This window comes from Rhinolophus sinicus, linkage group LG14 (assembly GCF_036562045.2).
Source record: "Rhinolophus sinicus isolate RSC01 linkage group LG14, ASM3656204v1, whole genome shotgun sequence".
In the NCBI taxonomy this organism is placed as follows: domain Eukaryota; kingdom Metazoa; phylum Chordata; class Mammalia; order Chiroptera; family Rhinolophidae; genus Rhinolophus; species Rhinolophus sinicus.
In genome coordinates, this window is record NC_133763.1 from 1,070,604 (window position 1) to 1,085,182 (window position 14,579).

Genomic DNA, 14,579 nt, shown 5'->3' on the forward strand with positions numbered 1-14,579 from the left:
AGCATTTTGCCAAGTGCAGTGTCAGTCAGGGTGAGTTTTTCCATTTGCTCCAGATGTGTCAGCCTCCTATGAGATCCAGTAAATGCCTTTCTTCTGCCAAAGAGGCAGTATTTTCCCTGAGAGCCAGACCGTCTGATGGTAAGGTAGTTAAAAATCCACCCCTCCTATGTAAAAGAAAGAAAAAGAAAAGAGCAAATGTGAATTTTACATACTCAGAATCTAAAAAATAGAAACAAAGTCACTTTAACTTTGTCAAGTGAAAATCTCACCTTATCAAGATACAAAAGGAATTGTGTAATTGTGTTTCCTGAGTAAATACTGGAGAATTAAATGTATAATTTGTAATCATTGTTATTTTCTTGAATTCTATGCCACAAATACTCAGCAGGCACAATGTTGTTTTTTCTAATTTAATGTGTACAATTAACTGCTGGGAGCTCATCGTGCATCTTTCAGCAAATGTTTGCTGATGAGTTTTCTGTTTTGCTTTGCTTTTTGAAAGGAATATAAGTGCATTTAAAAAAAATCCCCTGGGGTTTGCTCCTGACAGAAAAAAACACACACATAAAAACAACAAAAAACGCAAATTGCGGTCTTCTATTATATAAGGAAAGGCTGATTGTCCCTGTTCGTGATGGCAAACATTTGATCAGCAGTGTAGGGAAGTGTTTCCAAAACACATGAGAAAAAAGCTTTTATACAATAACAAAAGTTTCCTGGAAGAACTGTAACCTTGCTTCTTTCACACATCGACCCCTCCTGAGCCACCTGGATGTGTGTAAACTAAGCTTCCCTGAGCATTCCCCATGCGGCCCCCTCGGGCACTGGCGGGGGGATTGCAGGGGTGCAGCCAGCGGGGAAGACAGTGTGGAGGTTCCCAAAACACTAAAAGTGGGACTGCCATACGACCCAGTCCACCCACTTCTGGGTATTTGTCCGAAGGAAATGAAAACAGTATTTTGAAAAGACGTGTGCTCCCCCACGTTCATTGCAGCATTGTTTACAGTGGCCAAGATACAAAAGCAACCTGGTGTCCACGACCAATAGATGGATAAAAACAAGGGTGTGGTACATACATGCAATGGAATATTGCACAGCCATAAAAAGGAATGAAGTCCTGCCATTTGGAGCAACCTGGACGGACCTAGAGGGCGTTGTGCTCAGTGGAATGTCACAGAAAGGCAAATATGTGATCTCACTCACGTGCAATCTAACAAGCAAAAGTAATAGATGCAGAGAACAGATTGGTGGGGGCTTGGGGGCAAAATGGGAGAAGAGGCTCAAGGAGTACAAAGCTCCAGTTATGGAATAAACAATTCCTGGGGTGTGCTGTACAGCATGGTGACTACAGTTAATACTGTATTGTACGTTGGAAAGTTGCCGAGTAAATCTGAAAAATTTTCATCACAGGAAAACGAACTTTATAATGTGACCGATGTTAACTGGCCATATTCTGGTGATCACTTCCCAGTGTAGGCAGATGCTGAATCATTATGCCGTCGCCTGAAACTAATAGAATGTTAAATGCCAATTACATCTCAATTTAAAAAATAGATACGGGTGGAGGATTTTCTCTGCAAGGCACTGGTGGCCCCAGGACAGAAGGTCCCAGCACACTAGGGATTAAATCCGCGCTCAGGGGTCAGAGAGGAGGTCCCCAGGGAGCGGGCGCATTGTCAGGGGGCGGGGGCTGGGGGGGGCAAGGAAGTGTGCCACCTGCAGGGGGTTTCCAGACACTCAAACCAACTACAGTTTACCTTCTTTCTAGTATTTGCCATTGCCATGCTCGGGCAATGCTGAGCAAGGGTAGACCTAAAATTCTCCCGTCAGTCACCACCCTTAAAAAGGGGGACCCCGTAACAGCTGAAAGAGGGTGCGGGTCGGAGGAGGGTGACTTCGTAAGACTGCAGGGGCGTCTGGGGTTTTTCTAGGGAAATGAAAGCGTCAGCCCAGAGGAAGTGTCTTACCAGAGCAGGGGCTGTGACCAGCAAAGCCATCCGGGGACGGCTGGCGTGTGCAGAACCGGGCCCGGCGTCCCAGCGGAAGGAGCCTCATCCTGGATTCAGAACCGGTTCCTTGTGCCACGTTGTAGATGTTTCCCTTTCTCAAATAACTCACAAGTTCTGGTTGCATTATGCAGTGTAGTTATTTATTATATCCACTTTTGAAAATAACCGTGGTGTTTCCAAAATAACGTCCGTATTCCTGATGCAGCTGCTGCTAAGTCACTCTGTGCGTGTCATGCAAAATCATTGTAAATGCATCAGGAGCCCTGCTGCCCTTTCTGCCCTTGAACCGCTGTGCTCTGCATTTGGACTTTCTTCACGCAGGTAACAAGTACTGGGTGTTCAAGGACACGACCCTGCAGCCGGGATACCCACACGACCTCATCACCCTGGGCAGCGGAATTCCGCCTCACGGCATCGACTCGGCCATCTGGTGGGAGGACGTGGGGAAAACCTATTTCTTCAAGGGGGACAGGTCAGTACACCTTCACATGAGGAAGCTCTTAGCTGCTGTCTGGCCGAGTCGGGTTGCTAGTTTGTCGCAGACGTGGCCTGTTGCTGATGGCAGGATGGTGTGGCTGTCAGCGCCAGGATTAGTGGAATCGCGCAGGACATCCCAGGTAAACCGTCCTCTAATTCACCCAAATAGCTGCCCTTCTTACGAACGTAAATGTGCAGCGTCCGCTCTCTCTCCTCTTCCTGATCTTAACAGGCCTTCACGCTGTGTGGACGCTGCCTGTGTCTGTGTCCTCCCAGTGCATTTTCTTATAGTTTTGCTAACCTTATTTTTAAAGTACTTTTCAGCAAAAGCTTTTTCGTTTTGTTTGTTTGGTTGGCTGTTTTTTTGCTTTGCACCCAGTTAATTGTGAGCATTGTCAAATAATTCCAGTTTGGTCATGAGTTCTGTTTACTTAGGTGGCAGCGGGAGGTTTTAGGAGCTGCCTCTGAGTGGGCGCAGGGCTTGGGCCTGAAATGCCACGTTCCTCCTGTGCCCGTTGCTCCTTTCCTTTCCTGTCAGAACGTCACTCACAGGGCTGGTCAACTTAAGTGAATCGTTAGCCGTATGACGCACGACAGCTGCTACATATAACGATTCCAGCCCTGACCACTTTGGACATATATTACACGTAAAACAGAAGTTGAAGGCTATATCTGTTATTAATTTAATGTTAGGTTAAAAAGTAATAAGGATGAAACGTCAAATTTTAATTACATTATTACTAGCTGGGTCAAAATGTGATTCTCGTGAATAACCCTGTTGGCGTGTAGGGCTTACGTATGCCATTTTGCAAGTAAATTGACAGCACCCACAAACACACATGTGAACAATAAGCTTTAATGTCTGACAAGCTAGTATTGAGTCTCCCTTACAACCTTAGCCTAACATAAACCTGTAAAATGTCTCCTACTGTGGGAGAAAAGTAAGGAAGGATATAAACCTTGTTTATTTTGCAATTTGCAGTTCTGATTGCAAATGATTTCAAACACTGAGTTTTGTCTTTGAACAAGAAGGTCCTACAATTTGCATCCATAGATAAGAACATACATTTTTAAATGTATTCTGTTACTTTCTGTACATTAGATTAATATACATGCCTATAGCAATACGTTCAGACTAACTCACTGTCATGAAACTAAAATTTGGCCAAATGTTTCTTACTAAATCACAAAACAAAAGATCCATCAAGGGAAACTTTTATTAAAGTAGAAGATACCATTTATGGCCACGAAAAGTATGTGGTGTGACTCTCAGGGGTCGTGAGTGTGGCCGAGGAAGGACGGAAAGTGAAGACATTAGCCACATGGAGACCCTGAGGGTGGGCAGTCTGCAGACTTAACAACACAGCCTTTCAAATACCAGCCCTCAGGCCGAGAGAGCTCAGCTGCTCGCTGCTGTAACTGCCTGGATGTACCTCCAGGACTAGGGTCTGGACAGAGCTGTGCGGGGTCTTTGGGGGTATTTTCTTGGCAGAAAGGGGTGGAAACAGGCTGAGAAGAAGCACTGGAGAAGTTAACCCCCAGCAGACATGGCTGTTTAGCGTTCCCATAGCACTATTAATGAGGATTTCCACAGGTAATAAAACTGCCATTCCGTTAGCAAATAGCCTGATGTCACGTATGCAGGTACGACTTTTCAGAATGTTTCCATTGCAAAATTTTAGCACTTACTGAAAAATCATGTTTAGAACTTAAACGTGGGCTACCTCAAATCAGGGAAATCAGTGATGATTAGGTAACAAATTTATAATAGAAGAAAGACTAGTAAATGGGAAGAAGTTTAATGCATCCATTTCCTACTTGAGAAGCTGAGTACAAAATACAACAAAATGCATGGAAGTAGTGCCTTGATTTTAAGTCCTGTTTAAATAAGTACTTTGTTGGTTTTAAAAACTTTTATAGCAGGTTTCCATTTAATTTCCGTGTGTGTGATCTTAGATGTTATGAATTATGGATGTTTTATAAACAGATTACTTCATATTCATATAATTACGTGATTCCAATGTCACAGCACTTATCAGCACATTCTTTCTAGATTAAAAGTAGGTGGAGAAGACAGAAGCTCTAACTCAAACCTAGAAATGACAGCTGGCTGTCACTTTCATACAAGAAGTCAGGACATCTTTCTTCCTTAAAGGCATTGTATATTTATAATACTTAACAGTTTTATGTATTTTTCATGTATATTTTTGAGAGAAAACATACTGACATGTATTTGCCATGACTTATTTCTCCCACTGCCCTCTCTCTGTTTAAAAATGTAGTGGCAGGTGGGTGAGAGGCACAGGTGAACGTACTTGACAGAAGCTGTAGGCACAGGCCCTCCTGAAACCTCCCGAGTGTAACGCAGACGTGCAAACACACAAGAAACTTCCAGCCTCGGTGTCACTCGGTCCCTCAGATTCCCACTCACCCTTTTCTTCATGGGCTGTCATTTCAAACTTGGATATTCTCTGATCCTGATCCTCATAGCATTTAGCTCTGAAAGGCTATGTTTCTGAATCATCTCTCGCATCTTCTCACAAATATACTTCATTCTAAGCTAACCTTTGAGAAAGTTAAGATGGTTTCAAAGAAAGAAGACAAAACGTAGATCCAGTTTGGTTTTATTACTATTATTACCACTAGTAGTCAGACAGGAAAATACATTTATTCTTCCAGATTAAGTTGCATGTTTACAGAGTGTGTGTGTTTTTTTATTATTTAACAGTATAATTGATATTTCCATTTCTGTTGCATTTTTAAGACTGTTTCTGAAGAGTGAACTCTTGCATGGTTTTCTGGGTATGAGGAAAGGGAGCAGAGCAGTGTTTCTGTGGTAGCTCAACAGAGGCAGGTGTGCTTGACGCTGAGTGAAACACGAGGCGGAGCAGGATGAGGAAATACTGGGTCACGTCCGTAACCCTTGCAGGGCTTGTTCAGCTGGAGTTCAGTGTCCAGCAACATCCCGCGAAAGCACGCCATTCCAGCATTTTCTATGCCGTTTCTTTCTTCTCACAGAAAGAATTTAAGAAAACGTATAGTATCACATGGACAATTTTTGTTTCTTAGGGATGTGACTCATGAGCCAGTCTAAAAAATGATGATTCAATCTCATTTCTAATCATTATTTTGAAGCTTTGATTCACAATGCTTCCCTCAGAGTCGGCGATTTAATGTCACCATTGCACAGCAGACATCACTGTTGTGTCAGAAGAAAAACTCCGAGGTCCATCGTAATAGCCTCCATCATTTGCTGACACTCCTGAACCAAATCCCCCAATTTTTTCCATTGTAATAAGCTACACTTTCAACCCCCAGATGGTTTATTTACACAGTATTCCGTCTGAATATGTTATTATAATATACTTCTCAATGAATCCATCAGCTTATTTATCAGGAAGGAAAAAAAAATCAGTGGAATGAGCTTTCTTGTTTCCACATTGAAATACGGTCAGATAGGTTGGAAATTAAAATGCAAGCCTGTATTTCTGACTGAGCCCCGCACCCTTCATCAGGCAGCTCACTGCACACAAAGCAGAGCTGACACACGGCAGATAACCGGCTGCCCCCGCGTGTGGTGAGGTTTGCAGACTGTGACGTGATCCCATATTATAGCGTTGCGTTATCTGCTAGCAGACAGGGAGACGTGCTTTCATTCCGACAAATTCAACCCAGAATTATATTCCTATGGGAGAGTACAAGACGTCACATCGCAGTGATTTATTCCTGAGACGTGACCTCCATGAATCTTAGGTGCCTGGCATGTGACACAGGTGCTCAGACAAGTGTTGGTGGGAAATGGGTCGATGTGTCAGAACGAGGGAGGGAGGAGGGTCACACTCACGCGCAGACATCAGGGATCGAGTGTGGGGACCGAGAGAGACGCAGGTGGCCCACGCAGGAAAGCTTCCTCAGCGAAACGCTGGCCGTGACCTGGTAGGAGACCATGGGCCGCTCCGAGTCCAAAGCGCTAGTTGGTGTCACCTCTGCACCAACTACCATGGTTGACCCATGTTCCGGCTCACTTTGCTTTGTTACCTTAATGGCTCTGACCGACTCCTCGTGTGTATGTACTTACTGATGAGCTGGTTCTTCTGCCTCTGACCCCTACGTAGCCTCAAATATAAGACGGACGAGAGCCAGGGCCTGTCTGGTCTGGTCGAGGTTGTATGTGGAGCACATACAGTAATGCCAGGAACGGGCAGGTACGCAGTGCTGTCGGATGGATGGATGAATGAATGAGTGAATGAGTGAATGAGTGAATGAATGAATGAGTGAATGAGTGAGTGAATGAATGAATGAGTGAATGAGTGAGTGAATGAATGAATGAGTGAATGAATAAGTGAATTAATGAATGAGTGAATGAATGAGTGAATGAATGAATGAGTGAATGAATGAATGAGTGAATGAGTGAGTGAATGAATGAATGAGTGAATGAGTGAGTGAATGAATGAGTGAAGATGTGCCACGCAGGATCATTTCAAAAAAATGTCCTGCTGCCTAAGTAAGACTTTTGAAAACTGAAAACCTCTGATTCACAATAGGTCGGTGCTACGCTTTTGGGTCATAAATGTGCTTCGCTTGTGCAATATCCTCAGGGAGCATTTGTATCCATCTTGGCAGCCCGAGTAAATATACAGACACATACCCGTTTCCACCACACGCGGGAAAGGACACGGTGACTGTCCCGTCCGCCATCCTCGCAGTGACAGGTCCCGCGTGGGGCGTCACTGCCTCCGCCTGCGTGTGTGTTGTTGGCCTTGTCTTTGTCCCTTTTAGGTATTGGAGATACAGCGAGGAGATGAAAACCATGGACCCCGGGTACCCCAAGCCCATCACCGTGTGGAAGGGCGTCCCCGACGCGCCGCAGGGGGCCTTTGTGCACAAGGAGAACGGTAGGTCGGCGCATGCGCGCTGCGTGCCCGCCCCGCCCCCCGCCCCGCCCCCCCGCCCCGCCCCCGCCCCCGCCCCGCCCCCGCCGCACTGCGGCTGCGCGAGCCTCCCCCGCCCGACGCTCTACCTGCGCCCCAGGTGCGTTTCTCAGCGCAGTTTAGTTGATAAGGAAAAACAAGGTTATTTTTTTAAAGGGAGGGTGTGGATGCCCCTGGAGTAGCCTCACCTAATTTTTTATTGAAATTCGTGTAAAGACACCAGTCGCGCACACTGGACAGGAGCTGGTCACGGAGAAGAGCCCGGCGTCGCGGAGCCCAGCCGGGTGGTGACGGTGTCGCCGCTCGCGTGGCGCAGTGTCAGGCGCAGGGACCGCGGGGCTGCGCACCCCCGTCCGAACCCCCTTCTTTCTCCTCGTTCGGGGCTTAGCGAACAGGACCCCGCCGTGATAACAATAACCCCAAATAAAGCCTAAGCGCAGTGTCCCAGCGCAGGGGAAGGGACAGAGGTGTCCCTGCGACACGGAGAAAACACCCCCCACCTAACGGTTCGTAAGCGGAACCACAGGAACATCGCTCCCCACGTGGTCCTGCCGGCATGAGACACCCCTAACGCGTGGACAGGAGCAGAAGAAACGTCACTTACAGGAACCACAGTGTGGGGACAGAGCCCCAGAAAGTAGTTTCCAGGCTCTCGGCCTCACGTGGAGGGGTGCTGGCTCCGGTAGTAGATGGCCGCCAGCTGTGGCTAGTTAGCCATTGGCCACTGATATAACTGCTGCGGCTACGAAGGAGAGCCGAGGAGAAAAATGGGGGCCAGCAAGAAGATGGCGGCTGGGCTGGCAAGCGTGGATGGCGGTTTGCGGACAGTGTGGATCCAGCCTCCAGTGAGAGTATAGTGCTGCCAGAGAGAATATAGTGGTATGACTCCCCTACCTATGGCTTCGTGGGTGTTCCTTTTTGGCCTCACCGTGTCCTGTGTTCTTATGTGGGGAGCGGGAGCAGAGACCTCGCAGGCCGCCCTGCACAACACACAGTATCGCCCACGGCAAGGGTACATTTTGTGAGGAGAGAGGTGGGTCCTTCTCTTCAGAATTGAGTGTTTCCACGTAGCAGAAAATAAGTGTGTAACAATCCGGACCCCGAGAGGAAGCGTGTCGAGAAGACGAGCGCTCACGAATGAAGCAGCAGCGCAGCTGGAGCGTCGGCGCACCTGTGCCTCCCGCGCCGCACCTGGTCCGTGGTCCGTGCTCACCTTCCGTGGGTCAGGAACTGCTCCGCGCTCTCGGAGCCTAAAGTCCATCATCCCCCATCCTGCAGGCCCCCCACGCAGCCCTGGAGTCCCCACCAATCCACGTCAGTGTTGGAAATGCATTTTGCCCTTGCCATCACTCAAATGTCACTCCCTGAGGTCGAGGTCTCCTGTTTGTCTGAAACCCTACTCGGAGCTCGTGCTTGTAGTGTCTTGCCTTAAATTCAGATTTTACAGTTTCGTCCCCTACGTTTGCATGAACGAGAGCAAGCTTGTGTTATTAAGTGAACACATTCATATTAATAGTTATATTTAGATTCAAAGTCATTCCCTGCAGTTGGCCATCATGAAATCAGTGACCACGGAGCCCTGAAATGCCCCCTCTGCCACCCTTCCACCGACACAGGACTTTCTTCCTTGGAGTCCTCTCCTAGTGGTAATAATAATATTTTGTTAAAAAGTCACAAGCTTAAAATCCAGCTGTAGGGTTCTGAAGGATGTGTTTCATGTTAAGGGGAAGGGGCCTTCCTGTGTCACCTACTGGTACTAATTGTGCCACCGTGCTATGTACAGAGTGCCTACACGTACCAGTTTGTTCATAAATTCCCTGTCTCATTTAATGCCCAGCACAAATACCTCTTTACCTCATTGTTATTTATAAACAAGGAAACCAACATCAGCTAGTTTTAAGAAACTTCCCCTGATAACGAAAGTAAGAGGACGCGGGTGGGACACTGCAGCCTGCCTGAACGTGTATCTATTACAGTGTATCCGAAGGGAAAGTGAACGCATCTTTCTGTACATTGTATCACTAAACTGACCGGCTGCCCAGTCAGGCTCCATGTTTCATTCTGTCACACTAGACAAGCCGGGCTTTCTAGGAATGTAGCTTCCTGAGCTGTCAGCCTCCTGGTTTTCACCTGTAAGCATCATAACTTAACATTTTTCTCATTTTCCTTTTTCCTCTTAGCCCCCCAAAATAGCTAGAGCAGCATGACATTTGACTCAGGTAGAGCAGAGCGGAGGGACTTGTTCTTGGCACTTCCTTGTTCGACAGTGTGTTAAGCAAAGGCATGAGCTTTGCACTTACACTAAAATTGTGGTAATGAGTCTGCATCAGCCCGCCTTCAAATCGTCTTGCCCTTAGCTGCGACCAAGCCCCGCCTGCTAGGCAGTCTATATTCTCCCTTAGAAAATGCGATGTTACAGGCAGCTTGTAACACTGTTGCCTTTTATCTTGCTGTTGCAGCCCCTTGTAGCCTGCTACAATAGTTTCGTATCAATTCTCCACCCCCATGCTCACTCTACGTTAAAATCTACAAGTGTGATTCAAACAGATATTTCCAAAAGATTTAGTTTATTCATTCACACTTATTAAACCCTAATTAAATTCTTACCAATACACATAAGAGTGGAAAACAGAGAAAACACGCGGGCGCTGCCATCTGGGACTGACTGTCTACTAAGTCGTAACGAGAGCTGTAGGGGAAAGTACCTCACTGCATTTTAGGAAAGTCACCAATCAGGCTCAGTCAAATACAAGAGGGAAAAAGTCGCCAAATGATACAGCACAGCCTCTGATTCTTTCTCAGAATTTCTCAAAAATGATCGTTTAGGAAAGCATTCGTCTGAAGTAGCTACTCTTCATAAGCATATCTACAAGATGGTAACCTCTTAAAAGGGAAAGGAATATGAGTACAGAAATATTTCCTCAACCAACTGACATTTCATAAATGGAAAAGAAAAGCAAACCTAAATTACTGAATGAGATGATCTTCGTGGGACAGATATCTACCACCAAGACTTCAGGCTACTTCTCAAATACTTTTATTCTCTAACTCCTACTGACCAGGCATCTTGCCTCTAACAAGTGTGCTCCGTAAACTAGAACCCTAGTCCTGTATCTGGAGTGTTACGTGAAACAGGCCTGCCGAGCTGTAACTAGGAAGGCGGGAGCTTCTGAACTTCTGGATGGTGCCAGTAGCTTCATACTAATCAGCGTGGCCTAGAAATAAAGATGAGGACACTTGGCGCTGCCGGCTTCCCCGTCACACGAAGCACAGTCGCCCGATCTCAGGGCTGCTGGGTTCGGGATCAGTGCCGTCACTCAGCTCTGGTCACCTAACGTCCTGTCGCTGGGCAGGCCCTCCACGGGTCTCCCTCCAAGCTTGTTTAGTCATGACACTGGATTTCATTAGCGTGAGCTGATACCGGGTCCCTGCAGAAACGTTTGAACCTACACACACCTGTTTTCACTTGGCAAGTTGCTGTGATTGCAAAACCGACCTTTGAAAAGAAAAGCAACAGCAGATTTTTTTGGCGTTGACACAGAGCGATTTCCAACATGACGTGACCCGAAGGGTGGTCTGTCCCAGCAGAGACGGTCTGATGGCTGTCAGAGGGGTGGTTGGTTTGTTCGTTTGTTTGAGGGGTAACAGCTGTCTGAGCCTGTGCTGTCTAACTGAGGAGCATTTGTTCAAAGACATGAGGTCCCCAAAGGGCCCGGTCTTGGGAGAGGCAGCAGAGTTCAGGCTGGAGCACGAGACCCGCTTCCACCAGGACTGGGCCTCAGCCGCTCTGCCTGAAACCTACAGGTGATTAGTGAGGGTTAAGGGGTGTCGTTTATGAAGTTTCTCACACACGCTTCTTCCATAGAACGTGCTCTGCAACACAGGACCAAGACAACCCCCACTAAGGATTAGTAAGTGTAAAGTAGGCATACGATTCCAAAACACGGAGCTCCCAAAAGGTAGTTTTTCAGTAATTATGACATTAAAACAGTTCATTTTTGCTTCTTAAATTTCATCTCAGAGTTAAAGTCCAAGGAGTGTAGTCACAGAGAAACGTGATATGAAGGGTTATAGACAGAAAGAAAAAGCAGGCGATGCGCCCAAGCAGAACAACAACGTGGAGACTATTGCTACGACAACCACACAGATCAGTGGTTTAGTTGTCACAAACCTGCGAAGTCTGGTCTCTGAGTCCATAACGGTTTGGAATGTAAATCATACGTGTTGTTAGTTACGTGAGCCTCTCACATGCCCCCTCCGCCCCCCAGGAAATACATGTTACTTGGAAGTATTGCCGATAGAATTGTGGACTCACTTATACTCTTCCTTGTTAATTCTTTAGAAAGATTAATATTGGCTTTAGAAGTTCTATAAAATATAGCCAGGTGACATAACGTCACATAAGCTCAGCAAATAAGGCAGGAGGAGAAGAGATGCTGGGTGTGACCCAGAGCCCACGTGAGGCCAGTGCACGAGACACTCCACACACGTGTCGACACGAGGTTCCCGGCCAGCAAAGAAAGGGAAACAGCCCCAGTTCCTGTTACGGTCGGTCCTGACTCAGGTCCCATGACACAGGGAGACCTGCTGTCCAGCGGCAGCACAGCCTTCCCGTAGGAGCTGGGGGCCCTTCCTGGGCGGCGCCTCCTTACAGGGAAGCCTGCACGCAGTGTGGTGTCCTGGGGCAAATGCCCTGCGACCTGAGGTGTGGCAGCATCTGGCATACAGGTGACACTGTCACAGTCGTGTGTGGCCCTGGGCTGCGGGAGGGCGTCCGCCCCTTGTCGGCAGGTGGGTGTGCACAGCCCCCTGCAGAGAGTACCTCTCGGCTGGGCCTCCGGAGGCGCCAGAGGGCGCAGCTCCTGGACCACAGCGGCCAGAGCCAGCCCCGCCTGCGCCTGCGGCTGGGCTCAGGGGAGCGTCTGCTCCCTGCACAGACCGAGGGGCTTTCCAATGCACCTCTCACGTAGCGGCTGAGTTAAGCGTCTGTGCACGTGCACTTCCCCAAATGAGCGGTGCCTGTGTGCTGTCCTCTGCCCGCAGGCTTCACGTACTTCTACAAAGGAAAGGACTACTGGAAATTCAACAACCAGATCCTGAAGGTGGAGCCCGGCTACCCCAGGTCCATCCTCAAGGACTTCATGGGCTGCGAGGGCCCCACAGACAGAGACAAGGACGGCCCGAGCGCGCCCGATGACGTGGACATCGTCATCAAGCTGGACAACACGGCCAGCACCGTGCGGGCCATCGCGGTGGTCATCCCGTGCACGCTGGCCCTGTGCCTGCTGGTCCTGCTCTACACGGTGGTCCAGTTCAAGCGGAAAGGGACGCCGCGGCACATACTGTACTGTAAGCGCTCGATGCAGGAGTGGGTGTGAGGGCTCGGCCTCCTTCTTCCCCAGGAGTTTGTGCTAACTTGAGGTCCGAGACGAGAGCCGTTGTGTTCTGCTGGTTCCTGGCCAGGAGCAGGCTGGCGCGGCCCGCGGGGCGGCCGGTCCCGCACGTGAGTGGAAGTGCAGCCGCGGGAGGCTCCGTGACGCGCCGTCCCCGCCTTTCTCTGCCCTTGTTCTTCGCCCTTCAGTTGTAGGCCTGCCCTCTGCACGCTCAATGCCCAGTCCATTTTCAGGAGTAACTCGAGAAGAGGGAAACAAGAAGAAAAGGTTCTTCTCAAAGGTTTCTAACATGATTTTCCTTCTGAAGTCTGAGCCCAGTTCTTGGGGGGAGGGGGGAGAGGGAAGCAAAACAGAAAACCCACGCATTTTTGCTTTAAAGCAAAGAAAAGTTAAAGAGGTTACACAAAAAAACCCACAACTGAACTTTCAGGAAAGTGTGAAGACCCAAAACAGCTTTGTCTCCAAAGAAGACAGCTCTGACTGCTCGGGAAAGTCTCGTGTGTGTGTCCTTGTGTCAGGCGGGGTGGGGACGCACCAGGAAGCCGCTGTCGGGACTGCCGTTTTCCAGAACACAAGGGGCCAAAATCTCTGCAATATAGTAACAGCCTTAATGAGACACCCATTTTTCGTTTTCTACAGCTGGTCTCAGCCGTGTCCTCCGTGTCCATACCATGTGTACTCAGAGTGAGATGCAGACAGGACCTTCGGATTGTCCGGAAGTGTCTCTGCCTTTCTGCCACCTCGCCCGTGTCACTGTGGTGACCCCCCCCCCAAGCTGTTTTAGGCCATTGCCCCGGCCTTCCCTGGTCTGTCGGGAATATTCGTTAGAGGGAACAAGAAGCAGTATGTCCCTAAAGTGGTCTGAAGCGCCCATCGTCTCAGATGGCTGTGTGACACTAGTGACACGTCAGTGTAACCCTTTGGGAACTGTCAGACCAGCTTTCGGAGTCGCAGGGTCGTCAGCTTTGCTGTGTGGTGGTTTGCAGGACGGGCGGTGGGGACGCCAGGCACAGCTTCAGGAAGGTCAGGTTTTTAAAGCAGATATCCTATAACCCCATGTAATTTTTAAGTGACTTACGGTACTGCAGAAATGCATTTATGACAAACAGAGATGATGTTACTTGCCAAACAATTTCCTGGCAAATAAAAAGGTATTTTATTAAGTATCTTGTAAGAGTGAAATTTTATTGGAACAAACGCTGATAATGGCCTGTCTTGTTCGTTGTTGTTAGATGCATCGAATTTCTGTTTGAAAACCCATCGCATGACAGTTAATGTGCCTTGGTCCAGGCAGGGCCCTCGCTGTCTGACAGGTGCATGCAGGTAGGTGTGGCTGGGCTCCCGTCACCTGCCGCACGGCTGCCGTAGTTCTCAAAGGGTTGGCATGGCTGCCGACGGCTGGCGCCCGTCTGACCACTGACAGAGCCCAGAGGCCGCAGAGCAGCTCACCGCGGCGCTGACTCGTCCTGGCACCAGTGCCGCCACTTTCGCGTGACCTGCAGAGCAGGTTTGTACTGGTATTTTTTCCTAGAGAAAAGCCAGCACCCAACAGAGCTCACTATTGATTTTCAGAGCTGCTTCTTGCCGTGGAAGGCGTCTGGCCGCTGGGCTGTGACCCTGTAGAGACAGTCAGAGGTAGCCCCCCACCGAGGAGCCCCCAGGAGCCAGGCCCGGGCTTCGTGGGGAAGCCCCAGTGTGAGGAGACCCTCTGGAGACAGGGAGCAGCTTGCCTGGAACTTGATTTCCCATCTGCTGGCTGGCTCTTACCC

The 14,579-nt window shown here is 48.7% G+C and overlaps 1 protein-coding gene across 9 annotated transcripts in view; it reads left to right on the plus strand.

Annotated features, from left to right (window-relative positions):
• The window catches only part of MMP16 (matrix metallopeptidase 16), a 605,275-nt gene extending 591,142 nt beyond the window's left edge, over nucleotides 1-14,133 (plus strand). For all 9 annotated transcript variants that reach the window (XM_074318982.1, XM_074318986.1, XM_074318989.1 and 6 more), the window contains 3 exons: nucleotides 2,331-2,481; nucleotides 7,266-7,381; nucleotides 12,461-14,133. In XM_074318982.1, the coding sequence (XP_074175083.1) occupies nucleotides 2,331-2,481; nucleotides 7,266-7,381; nucleotides 12,461-12,795 (602 nt within the window). In that variant the 3' untranslated portion in view covers nucleotides 12,796-14,133. The remainder of the gene's footprint in view (nucleotides 1-2,330; nucleotides 2,482-7,265; nucleotides 7,382-12,460) is intronic.
• The last annotated feature ends 446 nt before the right edge of the window (nucleotides 14,134-14,579 follow it).